The 12,500-nt window shown below is 44.4% G+C and overlaps 1 protein-coding gene across 10 annotated transcripts in view; it reads left to right on the top strand.

Moving 5' to 3' along the window:
• The window catches only part of fat1a (FAT atypical cadherin 1a), a 75,632-nt gene that overhangs the window by 44,849 nt on the left and 18,283 nt on the right, over positions 1-12,500 (top strand). For all 10 annotated transcript variants that reach the window (XR_006032494.1, XR_006032500.1, XM_042095434.1 and 7 more), the window contains 6 exons: positions 1,279-1,554; positions 1,820-2,030; positions 2,801-6,871; positions 7,602-7,798; positions 8,435-8,588; positions 11,074-11,307. Coding sequence is in view for 8 of the 10 variants with exons in the window: in XM_042095434.1 (XP_041951368.1) it covers positions 1,279-1,554; positions 1,820-2,030; positions 2,801-6,871; positions 7,602-7,798; positions 8,435-8,588; positions 11,074-11,307 (5,143 nt within the window). In the remaining 2 variants the exon portion in view is untranslated. The remainder of the gene's footprint in view (positions 1-1,278; positions 1,555-1,819; positions 2,031-2,800; positions 6,872-7,601; positions 7,799-8,434; positions 8,589-11,073; positions 11,308-12,500) is intronic.

Genomic DNA, 12,500 nt, shown 5'->3' on the forward strand with positions numbered 1-12,500 from the left:
ACGGTGACTCCTGGCAGGCCATGAAACGGTCTCAGTACCCCTTGAGAGACCAGCAGCTGCTGGAGGGAAAGAGTGCTGGCGATGAGCTCGCTATCGTCCCCCAGCTGAGAGCTCCCAGAGGACCCATAAGGCCTGGCTTCAAAAGTCAGCCGTGCTAGCTGCTGCGTCTCCGCCAGCCATGTTGGTACGATGGGCGCAGGCAGGCGTCTATGGCAGGCAAGACGGTCTACACTGAACACTAGACAGGTCAGCCTGGCTTTCCCCCCCCCCCCTTTGTGTTTTCTCTGTGTGTTTCTTTTTTTTTTTTCCAGAATTCATTTTAGTCTGTTAAAAGGGTTTTGTCTAAAAGCATAGGCTCCGCAACAATGAGAAGCGCTGTCTCCCCCAAACGCTCCTTTGTCCGCGTGGCAGCTCAGCAGCTGGCTCCCAGGGCTTTGTAGACGATGCTTTTTTGTGTTAAGTGTGTGCGTGTATGTGTGTGTGTGTGCGTGTGTGTGGCTTGATCTATGTTGAACATTGCCCCCTGCTGGAAAGAATGTACCTGCCTAATCTGAGGTTTATCTTTTGTTCTCCATTTTTGGTCATGGAAAAAAAGAAAGATTGCTTTTGCAGTATGGGATTTTTCCTCTTAGGTTATTTTTGCTTATTCCTTTTTCTCTTGTAAATAATTCAGTGTGTGTGTGTGTGTGTGTGTGTGTGTGTGTGTGTGTGTGTGTGTGTGTGTGCAGGCACATGTGTGTGACTTGTTTCTGGTTATCAAACATCTGTGTCAGAATGTGTCCCTGTGCATCTGTTCATAATGTGTCGAATTCATCAGACTTCAACCTTGTGATTAATAGATTGTAACAACTTAACAAGCACATTGACATTTCACTCAGAGCTGGTGTTTCAAAATGAAACAGTAAATTAAATAACACATCACAGTCTGACTTCACTTGGTATTTACTGAGGTAAATGTCACTCCATAGCTATCACAGCCTCCTTAACAACCACCCACATTTCATTTTGGTTGGCGAAGGTTAGCCAACATAGATTGCTTGTTGGAAGTGACAAGCACCCCAGCATTTAAAGTATCATCTGGTCTAGTATGTAGATCGATTAATTCAAAACAACACTAATGTGTGTGTGATAGAGCCCTGATAAACTCTCTTTCTCATTTTTTTCTGTCAGTACTTCTAAAACACACTGCCATTCTTCTGTTCCTCACTTCCCTTCTGACACTCTGTTTTTTCCTATACTCACATCGCCTTCTCCTTTCTCCCTCTCTCTACACAATAGGTGCTGATCCGAGTGATTGACACCAACAACCATCGGCCTCAGTTTTCTCAGCCCAAGTATGAAGTAAGCATAGCAGAGGACACAGCACCAGACACAGAGGTCCTGCAGATCAGCGCCACCGACCTGGACGAGAAGAACAAGCTGACCTACACACTTCTGAGCAGCACCGACCCCTTCAGCCTCCGCAAGTTTAGACTGGACCCGGGAACTGGAGTGCTGTACACTGCTGAGAGACTGGACCATGAGACCATGCGGACACACACACTCACAGTAATGGTGGGTTGAAGTGTTATTCGTACCTTATGTGACAGTCCAACTGTTAGTCAACTATAGCAACTATACCAGTAGCAATATAGAATGTTCATACTATTGACGTGCATCTTAAAAAGACGGATTGATTGTTGGTCTGCTGTTGATGCTATACTTGGTGATGTGATTACATTATAGTTTGAATTAATGGACTAGATAACTTTGAGCTTGTGTAACCAACACCTCTGTTTTGTTTCTTTTTCTCTCGATCATGTCCCTTCACACTAATCAGGTCAGAGATCAAGACATCCCAGTGAAGCGCAATATGGTGCGAGTCATTGTCAATGTGGAAGACACCAACGACAACGCCCCTTGGTTCTCCGGCATCCCATACGCGGGGCGTGTCTTTGAGTCTGCAACTGTCGGCTCGGCTGTTCTCCAGATCACAGCCCTGGATAAGGACAAGGGACAGAACGCTGAGATCATGTATAGCATCGAGTCAGGTGACTAAACGCAACATCTCAGATGCCACATCACATCCCAGTGTTCCGTTCCTCACATGCCAACCATGACTTCATAAAATGTTCCACTCATAAGCACTCAGAGCATCAAGGCCGGGGGTTTAGCCTGCTAGTAGTTAGTAACTGTGGGATCTGAATGCATGTGTGTCATCCAAGGGTCTTCAGCCCACTGGATCTCTATTCATGAATGGAATATTTGACAGAGTGAGAGTATAATGACTGTAATGTGTCGCAGACAGAGAAAAGGGACAGACAGACAGACAGAGGCAGATGGTTAGCTGAGATGTAGGAGGCCTCCTCTCATTTTCCCAGCATTGTTATTGTGGATAAACATGTCGTGTTTGGGGAGGGGAGACTCTGCCATAAATGTCACAGAGTGTGCACATTTCAGAGATATTTTGGATCTCTGGAGCTAATTGAAATGTCCTTGACTGGACTGCAGTGTATGCAGTGTAAAAAGAACGTGAGTGGGCAGCTTATTTGTCTAGCTGCTGGAAGGGAGGAACCCGTATTAATTACTTTTGTGTAAATGCAGTGTTGGCACTATCATACAATCTTTGCTAAAGTTAATTTGCGAACCATGCCTTTGAGAGCAATAGAATTATGCTAATAGGGGCCTTAAGATTACAGTAATGTCCTTATAATTTAATTTAATTTGGACTCAGATACACACTGTTTTTATCTTGAGAGAATTGCTCAGTAAGTACAACTTGTCAATAGGATTGATTTTTTTTTGTATGTTTTATCTACAGGAAATGTTGCAAATTCATTTGCCATTGATCCTGTCCTGGGAACCATTACTGTGGCAAAGGAACTTGATCGGAATAGTCAAAGCCAATTCCAGCTGGTGGTGAAAGCATCTGACAAGGGAACACCACCCATGGGTGCCACATCAACAGCTGACATCACTGTGACAATTTCTGACAATGCCACACCAAGGTTTACGGAAAAGGAGTACTCTGCAGAAGTTAGTGAATTAGCCCAGCCTGGAACCTTTGTACATCTCGTTTCAGCTAGCAGTCAGTCATCTGTCTTCTACCAGATCAAAGATGGGAATATTAATGGAGCTTTTGACATCAACCCCAACTCAGGAGTAGTGATAACTCAAATGCCACTGGATTATGAAACCACTCCTTCCTACAAGCTCACCATTCAGGGAACCAACATGGCAGGACAGGCGAGCAACACCACACTGCTTGTCCATCTCAAGGATGAGAATGACAATGCACCGATATTCATCCAGGAGGAGTTCATTGGGATAGTTAGTGAGTCAGCACCTGTCAATAGCGTCATTTTGACCAGAGACAATACCCCATTAGTTATTCGAGCCTTAGATGCAGACCAGGATGCCAGCTCTCGTTTAATTTATCAGATTGTGGAACCATTTGCCCATAACTACTTTGCCATAGACTCTAGCACAGGGGCAATCAGGACCACCACTGAATTGGATTATGAGCAGAGAAATACGTTCCGCTTTACTGTTCAGGTGCACGACTTGGGAATGCCCCGACTCTTTGCTGAGAAGGCTGCAAATGTAACCATTGAGGTTATTGATGTTAACGACTGCTCACCAAAGTTTAACCAGGACCATTATGAGACCACAGTGTTAGTGCCGACATACAAGGGGGTCAAGGTGGTTGCAGTCAATGCCACAGACTCAGACTCTGGACCAAATGCCAGACTTATCTATTCCATCTCAGACGGAAATATTGGAGACAAGTTCAAAATGGACCAGGTTTCCGGCATTATCTCCATACAGAACGTCACACAGCTGAGAAGCAGGTACGAGCTGAGGGTAAGAGTGTCTGATGGCAGATTTGCTAGCACAGTTCCAGTGAAGATCAATGTTAAAGACAACAAAGAGAGCACTCTAAAACTCAAACAGACTTTATACAAGGTCACAGTTCAAGAAAATTCTTTAGAAAAGAAGACTTTGGCTGTCATCACCGCTGTTGGAAATCAGGTCAATGAACCGCTTTTCTTCACCATTCTGAACCCTGACAAGAGGTTTGAAATTGGCCGCACCTCTGGAGCTCTATCAACCAAAGGCATACCATTTGATCGAGAAGAACAGGATACCTATGATGTGGTGGTCGAAGTGACTAGGGAAGACTTAGAAGATGTTGCCCATGTTCTGGTGATAATAAGTATTGAGGATTCTAATGATAATCCACCCGTGTTTCTCAACCTACCATACCATGCCCTTGTTCAGATAGATGCCCAAGTTGGTCAGGTCATCCGACAAGTCACAGCTGCAGATGCTGACATTGGTAACAATGCTGAGATTTTTTATCACCTGCAAGAACAAAATGACTATGTCGAGATAAGCCAGACCGGGGAAATTTCCCTGAAAAGACAGTTTGAGAAAGAATACCTAAACACTGAATTTGTAGTAACTGTTGTCGCAAGAGATGAGGGTGAGCCATCCCTTTCTGCCTCTGTAGAGGTCCCGATTACTGTGGTGAACAAAGCTATCCCATTGTTTGAGAAGTCGTTCTACAGTCTGGAAATTCCAGAGAACATACAGTTGCTTACTCCAGTTGTGCATGTTCAAGCTAATGAGTCAGAAGGTCCTCGTATTGCGTACACTATCTCAGAAGGAGACCCTCTCAGTCAGTTCGCCATCAACTTTAACACTGGAGTTATTCAGGTGATTCAGCCATTGGACTTTGAAACACACCCGGCCTACAAGTTGAGTGTGAGTGCAACAGACTCTCTGACTGGTGCACAGTCTACTGTGTTTGTCGATATTATTTTGGAAGATGTCAATGACAACCCACCGGTGTTCCAAGATAAGTTCTATGAGACAAGTCTCTCTGAAGCCTCAGTTATTGGAACATCTGTGTTGCAGGTCACTGCCACAGATGCAGACACTGGAAACAATAAAGTAATCTTCTACCAGATAATAGAGGAAAAGGAAAAGAGCTCAGATTACTTCACTATTGACCGTGACACTGGTGCCATTTCGACAGCTCGGGCCCTCGACCATGAGGAAATGACCCGGCACAAGCTGACTGTAAGAGCTGTAGATGGAGGAGTTCCCGCTCTCTCCAGTGAGGTTGTTGTCACAGTCCATGTCACAGACTTGAATGACAATGCTCCAGTTTTCTCACAGAGATTATATGAGGCCAGTGTCAGTGAACTGGCACCTCGTGAACACTTTGTCACCCAAGTGCAGGCGTCTGATTCTGACAGCTCAGATGTTGGGAAGTTGGAGTTTTCCATTCTCTCCGGCAATGAAGCACAGAACTTTGCCATGGACAAAAGTACTGGTGCCATTATCATCTCTAACCACAGAAAACCACACATGGAGCCTTTCTACAACCTCAATGTATCTGTTTCTGATGGTGTATTTAGGAACTGGGCCCTTGTTAAGGTAACAACTGTTGGGGCTAACTTCCATAACCCAACTTTCCCTCAAGTTGATTATGTCGTTGAACTGCTGGAAAATACCCCAGCAGGCACCTTGGTTGCAGAGGTTGAGGCAAATGATGATGATTCAGGAACCTATGGACAGCTGACCTATCACATTTTGAATGACTTTGCGAAAGACAAGTTCTCTGTTAACGAGAGAGGTCAGATTTTTACTTTGGAGAGCTTAGATCGTGAGAATCCTCTTGAGAGAGTCATCCCAATCTCTTTGATGGCCAAAGACGGTGGCGGAAAGGTGGGTTTCTGCACTATTAACGTCATTCTTACAGACATCAATGACAACACACCTCAGTTCAGGGCTTCAGAATACAGAGTGAATGTTGCATCAGATGTCCCCAGAGGAACCTCAGTGGTTAAAATCATGGCATCGGATACAGATGAAGGAAGCAATGCTGACATCACTTATGCTATAGAGGCTGATTCTGAGAGCGTGCAAGAGAACTTTGAGATCCATCCGCTCACTGGAATCATTGTGACTAAAGAGAGTCTCGTTGGATTGGAGAATGACCTCTACACCTTCTATGTGAGGGCAAAGGATGCAGGAAACCTTTCGAAACAGTCTCTTGTCCCGGTCTATATCCGAATTCTGGCTCCAGAGGTGTCTGTACCAAAATTCGTTGAGCCTCACTACAGATTTGCCATTGATGAAGATCTCCCGATTGGTTCAGAAATTGATGTCATCCAGGCCGAGAGTGAACAGGCTGTTATCTATAGCCTGGTGAAGGGAAACACTGTAGAGAGTAACCTAGATGACATCTTTGTAATTGACAGAGAAAGTGGGTCCCTGAAGTTGGAAAAGAGCTTGGACCATGAAACAACCAAATGGTATCAGCTTACACTGCAGGCTCAGAGTGAGAACGAAGTAGGAGAGGTTGTATCCTCTGTGGATATCAACATTCAGGTTAAGGATGTCAACGACAACCAGCCCCTTTTTGAGGCAAACCCTTATGAAGCAGTTGTGGTTGAGAACCTCCCAAGTGGAACCTCTGTCATCCAAGTGAAAGCTACAGATCTGGATTCTGGCACCAATGGCCAGGTAGTGTACAGCCTGGACTCCACCCAAGAGTCAGCAGAGATTGCCGAACTTTTTGCTGTCAACAGCGAGACGGGATGGGTGACGACACTAAAGGAGCTAGACCGCGAGAAAAAGAGCAAGTACATTGTGGCTATCCTAGCCACTGACCGTGGAGAAAAAGTACAGCTAGTGGCCAGTACAAAGGTGGAGGTGATGGTGGCAGATGTGAACGACAACCCACCCCGCTTCACGGCTGAAATCTACAAGGGCACTGTGAGTGAAGATGACCCGCCACCGAGTGGGGTGATAGCCATCCTTAGCACAACTGACGCTGATGCGGAGGACATCAACAAACAAGTCAACTACTTCATCACAGGTGTGAATGCTTGTTACAAATTGTAATGGGAACTAAGTGTATAATCTAAGAATCTGGGTAAATTAGTGTCCCAGATTCTTCCAGACACGATTCAGTATGCAGCCATATTTCCTCAATTTAAATGAGTAAACATTTTGCCTGTTTTTCAACTTACTAATCAGCAGAGATTCCATAAAAATATTTGGGTTATATTAATGGGAAAAGGAAGAAAGAAAAAGGCTTGATAATTATCCCAGTAGCACTTTTGAAATTGACAGGGGAAATGCACTTCCCCTGGTATTAATTAACTTGTGTGGATAAGTCTGCCAGGTTTATTAGACAAATATTGGAAAGGGTTTCTCACAGTTTGCGGTGATGTAGGCTTACAGCCACATGCAGCAAGAACTGAACCAAATGTTCGTTATTTTTTTCAGTTCCTCAGGAGCCACGCAGTATTACAACACACATTCACATATGTATACAATACAAATAAATGTTCAATTAACTAAACATTATTTTGCTATTTATTTATGGCCTACGTGGTACTGGGTATTGATAGTATGTATTTCGCCATTGTGTATTCTTCATCACTATGATGTATAGCATTTATCTTATGGTTTTGTGGTCTCAACTGTTCTATGACCCTCTCCCCTTAGTCCAAGTAATTATGTGCATAAATACAGTAATCTCTTTTCTGTACATTTTTGATCATTTAATCTGACTGTCCTTCCCCTTGACTATGTTACTACAGGGGGCGATCCCCTGGGACAGTTTGCCATCGAGCATATCCAGAATGAGTGGAAGGTCTCTGTCAGGAAGGCCCTGGACCGTGAAGAGAGAGACAATTACCTGCTGAACATCACCGCCACCGACGGCACCTTTGTGGCCAAGGCTGTGGTAGAGGTCAAGGTGTTGGATGCCAATGACAATAGTCCTGTGTGTGAGAAGGTATGTTGGAACAACCCCTACTCCCATCCTTAAAACAGTAGTGACAATGTCCTAAATAAAATATGGTGATGGTTATTATGTCACATTACATTACATTATTACTTTATTATGACGGTGTCTCAATGAAATACACTTATACAAACCCTGATGTTCTCAAGCTCTGGCTAGTAAGTGCTAAAATAATTGTAAAAATGCCATTTCATGGAGCACTTGAAGCCACTCTGTTAAAATAGAGGATTTGTGAAAGCACAAGGAAATTACAGACAAGTAGCTGTGTGAAAAGTGACTGTTTTTTTTTCCAACTTGACTGTTCCTTTTGAACTTTGATTATTGTCATGTCTGTACTCTTTCAGTGGAAGTGAAATGACTGTTATTCCACTCTCTTTTGTCTCTACCCCCGCTTCACCTGAATTGCCCTCATTTTTGTTTTCTTTATATTCACTCCTGCCATAACTGCTCTACTCACTTTCTAAATGCCCCCCACCCCCCTCCCTGCCTCTCCCCCTGCCTCTCCCCCTGCCACTCTTTCCATTCCATCTGCCTCTCTGCTTTCATTCCCTTTCCCCCTCTCTCTCCCTTCTTCATCTCCATCTCCTTGTCTCCTTCTGACCCCCCCTCTCTTTCTTCGCTGTGTAGTCGCTCTACACTGAGTCTGTTCCAGAGAACGCTTCTCCAGGCAGGCTGATTCTGCAAGTCTCTGCCACCGATGCAGATATTCGCTCCAATGCCCAGATCTCTTACGAACTGGTGGGACGCGGGGCACAGCACTTCACCATCGACCCAGACACAGGTAAAGTGAAGGATATGCATGTCATCGAGCACCACTCAGATTACTCAGAAACTCAGATTAGCATTTATACAAGGAAAACTTACCTATTGGTCTTGCAGTTGACTAGAATAGAAAAGTAGTCTTTTTTTAAATGAAGTTGTCTCACCGGTGTAAAATTAGCATACTTTATATAGTAGACATTGATTGCATTTTGCATTTCCATTTACGTATTCACTTGACACTTGTATTCAATGCTGTATGTAAGTGAGGTGGAGTGCAACTCATTGATCTGAAGTGCTCAGCCCTGTGGTGAAATTATATTTTCTCAGCTTCTTCAGGAACTGAGCTCTTAACCTTACATTGTGAGTGGTTTGGTGAAGCTGAGCTTCAGGAGCCCAAAGCTAGACCCCAGGCCCCCCTAGGGAGGTCAGCCTAGCAGAGGTTATTCTCAGACTCCACTCCGTCATTGTCACATTATGGAGTCGGGCATTCGGCCATCTTCCTCATGGGGAGCGAATGTCCGCAGTGGCCTTCAGTCCTTGTGATGTGTATTCAAAGCACGGTGTTGTCCAAGGCTGAAGTCAATGTCAGTTTTTGTGTCTCATGTTTTAACAGCTACTTTGTTGTACTGATGACCAAGGGACAAAAGCAGCCATGAATGTCCTCATAGCCTTACACATGCATGACCAGATACGAACAATAAAATCCCTGCAAACATTTTTCATGCTTGTATCTACAACCCCACTCACACACACATACACACACACGCACGCACAAACACATGCACACACACACACACACACACACACACACACAAATGAAACACAACTTTCAAATGAAAATATATGAAAATATCTTCCATGTTACCTTTCAGATATGCTATGTTTTGGCTCTAATACCTTCTGAGAGCAGAGCACAAGGCAGAAGTATAATCCTCAGTGATTCCATACAGCAGTCCTGTATCAAACATCAAATCTGATTGAATTCTAATCCCTGCTCTAGCATACATGTGTGCAAGTGTGTGTGTATGTGGGTGTGCATCTTTTGTGCCTGTAGTTGCAGTGAATGATTTGGTCCAAAGCCCTGTCATTAATTTAATTTAATATGTCTCGGGTCGATTCCCAGCTGTGAGGGGCGTCGGCCTCAGTGTTTAGGATCTGTAATTTTCTCACGCTGACAGCTCATATCCTGTCCGTCTTCCTCCAGCAACGCAGAAATTCCCACGTGGGGTAAGAAGTCCCAGTCCATATATCCCGATGGCTCATCTTATGCTAATAGACAGCTTGAAAAACGGCATCCATTAGTGTAAATGGAACTGTTCTGACAGCAGCAACAAGACAGCCGCCAAACAGAAGCCATTTAACTGTATGCTTTGTAGTGGTGGGTGAGTGGGTGGTGCTTTGGGGGAAAGGGGAAAGCCAAAGACAGTTGGCTTAAATCAGAGCAACTGCAGTGGTGCAAGTTTAATGAATCTGGAATGTTTTTTTTTTTTGTTTGCTGTTTTAATTTATTTATCTTTTTCTTGAGGGAAAAGGAGAAAGTGCTCTATTGTGTGTCAGCGATGCCAAGAGCCTGATTCATTTTTCTGGAACTGTTTTTTTTTTCTCCCAAAGAGTTCTGGCAGATGCTTTTTTCCCAGTGGTAGCTCTCTGGCTCTCATCGGTTCCATCTTACTCATCCAGTGGACCCTCAGGTCCTACAGTGCCTCCCCACGTACTCACAATCACAATTATTGTTCTCTCTTTCTCCATCTTTCTCTCTTTCTGTATCTCTCTGTCTCTCTCTCTCTTTCTCTTTCTTTCTCTCACTTTCTTTATTTCCCTCTCTTTCTCTTCCCCCCTCTCTCTCTCCCTATCTCTCTTTCACAAACACACACACACACACACATGCACACATGCACACACACACAAAGGTACATAAGTACACAGACACACACGTACATACAGTATGTGGACTCAACTAACTTAAAGTACACACAGATACTCACGCTCACACATACTCATTTCCACCCACAAACTTCTGCTGAATTATTTACTTATTTTGCCTCTGAAGAGTACACGCTAGCTGTTTGGAAGCCTGGCTTGGCCTTTGATGGTGTTTGGAGGCAGCACACTGGAAGATGTTTTGCGGTCAGCTGCCTCTGACAGCCCTGCTGTGTGTTTTTGTCAGAGAGTTTCTGTCAGGCCTCTACTCGAATCGGTGCAGAAAAGCTCTCGTCCACACTATTCCATCAATGTGTTTGCTGCATAGAAATGGAATTATTTGTCTTCTTTATTTGTCTGTTTTCTTTTCTCTCTATCTTAACCTGTGTGCTTGCTGATTCTGTCAGGGTCGACTGTGGGTGAAGATTTGCTGCAGAACCTGTACTGCAAAGCAGAGTCACAAACAAAACACACAACTCCACGCTGTTCATGTTTGTTTGCTGCTTGGCAATAGGAGTGGGATGTAAATCCAAGTGTTGATTTGTTTTCTCTTTTTGTCGCCCTGTTCCCTTCGTCCCACGCAGGTGAGCTGAAGACGCTGCAGCCCCTGGACCGAGAGGAAGAGGCCGTTCACCGGATGAAGGTGCGGGCCCTGGACGGTGGGGGCCGGTACTGCGAGGCTGATGTGGAGATTACAGTAGAGGATGTGAACGACAACGCTCCACAATGCTCATCGAACCCCTACACAATCACAGTCTTTGAGAACACTGAGATCCACACCATCGTGGGACGTCTTCAGGCTACTGATGCTGACGCAGGTATGCACACTGTACTCTCTCTCTCTCTCTCTCTCTCTCTCTCTCTCACACACACACACACACACATACACACACACACACACACACACACACACAGACACAAACATAACCACGCACACACACACACTCACACTCGTAGTTGACAACTTATGATCTCTGGAAGGGGTCTGTAAGAACTACAAAGTTTTGAAGTGACAACTTCTCTAGTTTAGGAAACTGAAGCTATAGAAGAAAATATAGGTTCTCTTCTAGTCTGTATAGTTTCAGAATCAAAGTAATTCCGTGGAATGGCAAAATGCAACAGAAATTACACATTGTTGCAATATTGAATCATGGGGTCTCTGGCAATTAACATCCCTAAAATCCATGCCTGTAATTCCTCTTAAATCATGCAGTCCAGTTTATAAAAAACCTGAAGACTTTAACAGGACCCTAATAAATCCAGTCATGCACATGCCTTAGTGAGAGTATCAGTTGACGTAAGCCACAGATCATATGATGAGGTGGAAAGGTGGTGTTGTGCAGATCCCACTGCAGCACAGGTGAAATCTTCTCTTTGTTTAGCATTCACCCACTCACCCTCAGCAGGAAAGCAAGTGCTCAGGGACCTTCACATCACCTGTGATTTAGTGAACACTCACTCACACTCTCTTTCCCATTCTCCAACTTTCACATACACACACACACACACACACACATTTGCTCACACTATACCCTTAATGAGTGTCATAACAAGTTCAGCACCTTGGAGGTGTGTTTTACACAGAAGCAAAGATTATGTGAACTGAACTGACAATTTGATGAAATTTGTTAAATTTTGTGTGCATTTATCTTCAGCCCAGTGACACTAGAGCCATCAGAGAGTTGTGCGGCGCCTGTTGCTGAACCCATATTATGCTTACACAGAGTTTTTGCCTGTTCATTGGATCTCTGATACCCCTGAGTGGAGCGATCATTAGTCTGATAATCAGAGCAGACGGATGCAGAGACACTCTTTAAAGCTGCAGCCTGGGAGACTGCTGACTGTGCAGGACCTGCAGGGCCTTCAAACTAGCACACACACTCTAGTCATACACACACACACACACACACACACACACACACACACACACACACACACACACATAAAGACAGACACACACTCACATAGTAGCCTCTTCCTCTTTCTATCAGATACAACACCATATGCAGAT

The sequence above is a fragment of the Alosa sapidissima genome, chromosome 1 (genome assembly GCF_018492685.1).
Source record: "Alosa sapidissima isolate fAloSap1 chromosome 1, fAloSap1.pri, whole genome shotgun sequence".
NCBI lineage: Eukaryota > Metazoa > Chordata > Actinopteri > Clupeiformes > Clupeidae > Alosa > Alosa sapidissima.